General features: G+C 51.1%; 1 protein-coding gene across 1 annotated transcript; it reads right to left on the bottom strand.

Moving 5' to 3' along the window:
• Positions 1–1337: 1337 nt before the first annotated feature.
• Positions 1338–3112, bottom strand: LOC123641164 (protein FAM181B-like). Its single transcript, XM_045555677.1, is given in 2 exon segments — positions 1338–2689; positions 2692–3112. Coding segments are annotated over 2 exon segments (1275 nt in total). The 5' UTR covers positions 3104–3112; the 3' UTR covers positions 1338–1826.
• Between the last annotated feature and the right edge of the window lie 2825 nt (positions 3113–5937).

The following is a 5937-nucleotide window of genomic DNA, read 5'->3' as shown; positions in this document are numbered from 1 at the left end:
ATTCCAAATAAAGTGATTTAGTGACAGCATTTGAAGTCACATCTACCATTGCTTGATACCCATTTTTTCAAAAATTCCTTTCTGAAAGTATAGTACTTTTGATTTGTGCAAACATTAACCTAAATTTTTAAATCCATTGCAGTGACACTGGATTTTCAACTTTCTCACATCTAGGTATTCTTACAAACTACGTGGGCTGCCTTGAACAGAAGCAGCTCTCCTTTGCAGCGTAATCAGTAGGCAGCATCTCCCTCAGATTTTCTGGGCATCGCTCTCTTCATGCATTTTCACCAGCTGGTCTACAGCAGAGGGGCTCCCTCTTTTCCACCTAGCTGGTTACTTCCCACCAGTCTTTCCTCCTCTGCCTCTCAACCAGTTTCATGGTGCCATGTGTCCTCTCTGCCACATTCCGGGCTTGTTAAAATATTTCTCTGACTTTTTGCCTCAAGTCTCCCTAGGACAACAGTTCAGGTCCCTACCTCCAGAGCCCCTTCAGATTCCGTTCATCAAACCTGCTATTCAGGGAACAGAAACACTCCTTTGATAATTCACACCCTTCACCATTCCCTTCCACTGATGGGTGTGGGTACAAGGAGTGAGGAAGCACAAGAAGGCAGAAATCAACAGAAGTGGAAGAGGGGAATGGAACAGAAGGACAGGTGGTAAAGAGTCGGTGCAACTTATAAGGGAAGGGGCAATCACCAGGCAAATAGATGGGCCAAATAAAAGCACGGGACTCACAATCTTAATTGCATCCACAGGTAGAAACCATTTATTTATGTATATAAATATGCATGTATGTATATGTCAAATATGCATACATATATGCAGAACCAATCAAGCACTGCAGCAGCCTCTAGGCATTTTATACATTTCCCTCTGAGCTACGAAGAAGCTGTGAAGAAGTCAGAGTGGAGGAACATTATCATCCCTACTCTCTCAGATGAGGAAACTTAGATGCAAAGTTTACAACTTAGATGCAAAGGTTACAACTTGCCCAGTCTCCCCCTCCCAAGGTGGTCGGAAAATGGGAAGAGGAAAGGAGAGACATGGACCCCAGTTTGCCAAATTAAGTATCCTACATTAGAGATTTGCAGAAGAGCTGACGGAAAGAAACATCAGAGAGAGCAATGTGACGCCAGAGAGAGAAAGAGAAGGAAAGTAAGCAACGGCACTGAAATGAGTGGAAAGAGATGGAAAGAGGAAGGGAGCAGAAAACAGTGAGTGACAGAAGAGAACCCGACCCAAGGACAAGCACAGGAGGTCAGCAGTGGACCATGGGCCTCCATCCTCAGCAACAAGCTCACCTAGCAAGGCTGGGACCACACGGGAAAACATCCTGTAAGAAAACACCCAAATCAATAACAACATGTCTCCGCTCCATTCTTTTCAATATAGGTTTTAATTCAAAATGTACTCAAGGGGGGAGCAGGGGAGGGACCAGGGCACTGTTTAAAAGGGGCAATTACACTAAATACACTGACCTTTGCTGAAGAGTTGGAAAGGGACAGGTAGCTACAGAAGCCACCTCTTGCCCCTCTGCCATCCCCACCCCACTCCCCAAACCATCTCGGTTTTGTGGCTCGTTCTGGTCCACAGTAAGAACCTACCAATTTTTTTTTTAATACTCGAGACTGTGATTAAAACAATCCCCAACTCTTCATCTTTTATTCTTAAATTTATTAATTGAATTTTTTAAATCCTGTTTCCTCTTCACTTGCATTTTTCCCATCGTTCTTTAGACTTAGGAGAGAACCGCGGAGGCGTGGCGCTCCCACAGTAGTGGCGTTCCCACAGTAGTCTCTAACGCGAAGGGTGCCCCAGAGTCAGTCCCGGTGCGCCCCCTCCTCCCCCGGCGGCCCTTCCCAAACCCCGTCAGGTCTCCAGAGGCTGGAGTAGGCCGTGCGGCTGTAGCCAGCGCTGTAATCGTAGGACACCTGATGCGGCGGCGGCGGGGGCAGGGCGCAGTCTGGGAAGAAGGGGGCGAAAGAGGCCAAATGGCCGGGCTCGTCTTCCCCTCCCGGAGAGTCCCCGGCGGCGGGGTAGAAGGGGCGCAAGGGCTCGTTCAAGGTCAAGCCGCCGCGGGGGGCAGTCAGGGGTGGCTTCTTGGTCGCGGGGCAGCCCGGGACGCTCCAGGGCTCGGGGTACAGTAGGTTTCCCACTACCGCCGGCGGCGGCTCGAAGAAGCTGGGCTCCAGCTCCGGGGGCCCCCGCAGCACAGCAGCTCCGGCGGGGAACACGTCGAGAGGCTCGGCGGCGAGCAAGACGGCCGCCTCTGTGCCCGCGCTGTAGTCGGGCCCCAGCAGCTCGAAGAACTCCGCGGCCTCCGCTCCCTTCTCCAGGTCACCCAAGCTCACGCCTGGCCCCGACGGGCTGCACCCAGCGCCTCCCGCCCGGGACGGTTCAGTGAAGAAGGACGGGGGCAGGTTGCGGGCCCGAAGCGGGACCTTCCTGGCGCCCGGGACCGCCGTACCCCCCGAGGGGCCGGCCCTATCCCCTCCGGAGCCCCCAGCTCCCGCTCCGCCGAGCCCGGCCGCTGGCGCAGCCCCCGCGGCCCCCGCCGGCTCGGCACCCCCGGGGATGTGGCGCAGCGAGTCGAAGAGCGCGGCCAGACTCCGGCTTTGCAGGCTGGCGGCCGCCGCGGCCTGCGACGCCTCCCGCCGGGGGCCGGCCTTGCCCGGGGCGGGACCGCGACGGTCGAGGCGCTGGGGGCGACGAGCTGCCGCTTGGCGGGCGCGTCCGCAGCGCTGGGAGAGGGCGGGCCCGGGGCCGCGGCGCCCATGAGGCCGCTGCAGCGCTTTATGTGCTTCTGCAGGTACTTGCGGTGGTTCACCTTCCGCTTGGACTTGCCCGGCTTGTCCAGCGCCAGCGTGATGTTGCTGGACGCCGAGTCAATGAAGCTGAGTAGGTCACGGGTGGCCTCGCGCACGTCGCCGCCCTCGGCTCCCGACCGCAGCGCGCCCGCCGGCGCTCCAGTTTCATCGTCCTCGAAACAGCAGCCCTTGTCCAGGGCTCCGAAGGCGCCCCCTAGCCCGTCCGGGGAGCCCCCGAAGCCGAAGGGCACGAAGGGGTGCGTGCTGAGGAGTGCTGCCTGCACCGCCATCGCCGCGGCTCCCGCGCGGTCCGCAGCGCGGCCAGTGCGCCCCCGGCCGGCTCCCGCCGCGGCGCGGCGCGCGCGGCCCAGCCTGCTAGCTCCGGGCCCGGCCAGCTGCGCGGCCTCCCGGGGGGGCTCATTAGGTCTTGTAAGCAAGGGGCGGAGGGAGGGAGCGCCCGGCGACCGCCCCGGCGGTGGAGGGGAGGGGCTTACTTAGCCTGGCTGGGTGGGGCGGGGGTCGCTTTAGTTTTCTGTGCTGTCTCAAGCTCGCCTTAACCCCTTCGTTTCCCTTCGCTCCGCGGCATTTCTCGTGGCCACCTCCAACCTCAAGGGGTAAGGAAGAGAATGGCCCGTACTCAAACTCAGGCTCACCCCCTTACAACCAAGTCCCGGCCCCGAAGACCGTCCCTGCGGCAGAGTAGACCGAAGTCTAGAGATGTGGATTTCAGTCCAGCTCTGATAACAATAATAGCCGCCAGCTACTGGGCCCTTGCTTCTTCCAGGCACTGTCCATTACGTTATTTTATTTAATCCTTGAATAACAGCCCTGTGGATTACATATTATTATTACTCCTCAACAAATGTGGAAACTGCACCTCACAGAGGTTCAGTGAGTTGGCCCAGACTAGATACAGTCCAGTCTGATTCCAAAGCCATTCCTAAGCTCTTGGCAAAACGTGTGCTCTCTCTTGGCCTCCCTTTTCTCATCTATAAGATGGAGGAAGAAAACTAGTGTGGTCCTAAGATTCTAAGCTGAGTTTCCCCAGGACTCTCAAGTCCGCTGCTCACTCTTCTGCCACTTGATTGTTAGAAGTAACAATTAGCCAAGGGTAAATTGAGGCCAGCACGTGGCCCATGTCATTATAGCACATAGTCAGCAGGAGGCAATGGTGTAAGGAGGCACTCTCACTCAGCCAGCTGTGACTTGAGAGAGAGCCCACGTGAGTGTAAAACTCTCAGCATATTAGAACAAAAGATAGATTAGAACCCCTCCCCTGCCTGTCACACCATTTAGGTTGTCCTTCTGGAACTTGTGTTTCATTTCAAGGATCACCTTATGTTCACTTAAACCCAATTTCACCTGGGCAATGCTCCTGGGATAGAGAAAATGAGTAATACGATCGTTTTCAGAAGAGGTTCAGAAAAGACTTGCGTGGGTTCTGGCCTCACCACTCAATAGCCCTCTGATTTAGGTTGAAATTCTTGCTCTGCTGAGTGCATGGCTTTGGACAAACCAGCTGACCTCTCTCTGCTTACCTTACTCATGTTAAATGCAGATAAGGTTGCCCTCCTCACAGGGCACTTGTGATATTTAAAGGAAATATTGTGTGAGAATCCTTATCTGTTGGCTGTTCCATAACCTGGATGAGTATTTGCCCTTACTTCTCTGAAACACACAAAGGTGACTGTGTTCCCTCATGTGTCTTCTCTGTCACAGGGTGTTCATGAGAATTAAATGAAATCACATACAAATGCTCCTTGACTTACCATGGGGCTGTGTCCCAATAAACCTATCATAAGTCGAAAATATTGTAGGCCAAAATGCATGTCATTTCCCAATCAACCCATCATAAAGTCAAAAAATCCTAAAGTCGAACCATCATAAGTTGGAAACCATCAGCATATAAAAATACTCTATGCATGATGAAGTGTCCTCTAAGTTATTGTAGTTTAGATGCAGAGTCTTCATGGGGGAGATATACACTATCTCTTTCAAAACTCTTTTCTTTAAGCCTCACTTTTTAGATGTAGCAAAACCATTTTTGAGCACCCTGAAGGCATAGCCTTACCAAAGAAGAAAGGCCAGATGAACACTCTTAATTTAGGAGATGAAGTAGCCATTCCCAAACCCACATAGCTGTATCAAAATTTATTTTTTAATTCAAGTTGGCTTAATTATCATGTACCTTTTATTTGAGTTACACACAAGATTTTGCCCTCCATGACTGGACTATCTATTTTACTCTTGGTAACATTTGCATTCAGAAAACTGTGTGGACCTGTCACTGATTTGTGATTCTTAGCCCTCAAATGTGGATGTTAGCATTGCCCTTCCCCTTTTGAACAGGTTCATTCCATAGGCCTCCAGGTCTGGTAGCCAAGAGCACTAACTCTTTTTTTCCCCACCTTCTTTCAACTGAGCAGCTCTTACAACTTGCCAGACACAGAGTGCATAGGACTCTACATTTAGTTGACATCTTAGTCTGAAAAATCTCTTAATCCCCAGAGAGTTACCTAAACCCCAACATAATTATATTCAAAATAAATGTCATATGAAAAGCTTGATATGTAAAAGTCTTTCTTCATTTTTGGATAATTGGAGTTCTAAGCCTCAAAGTTGATTTGGAGTTAGATGAGGCCAGGTTCAAATTCTGGCCCTTTCTATTGCTAGGGCAGTGTCCTTGAACAAGTCAGTTCATCTTCCTAAGGCTCAGATTCCTTGTCTGCAAAATGAGAATGGTCATAACTGTTCTTGGGGGTTTTGTGAGAATTACATGACATAACATGCAAATAATACCTCTGAGTCTTACTTTACTTATCTGTACAATGGAAGTAATCTCAACTCCTCAGGTTGTTGTGAGATGATGTATATAAAAGCACCTGGCACAAAATAGCAGTTCAACAAATGTCCATGTTCTTAATTCCTTAGGCCCTACCCATTTTGTACCAACACATCACCCTATAAAATCAGCATCATTTATCCTTTCCTTCAACAAAGTGAGTGACTATTTTCAAATGCAAAGGAGTAGCTATATTTAGGGTTGTAGAAATGGTGAAAAAGGGCAGTGTAACATACTAGAGAGAGTACTAAAACTGGAGCCAGAAACTGAGTGAGACTGGAG

The sequence above is a fragment of the Lemur catta genome, chromosome 7 (genome assembly GCF_020740605.2).
Source record: "Lemur catta isolate mLemCat1 chromosome 7, mLemCat1.pri, whole genome shotgun sequence".
Taxonomy (NCBI): domain Eukaryota; kingdom Metazoa; phylum Chordata; class Mammalia; order Primates; family Lemuridae; genus Lemur; species Lemur catta.
Note: the sequence above shows the minus strand (reverse complement) of the source record. Positions and strands in the feature narration are given on the sequence as shown.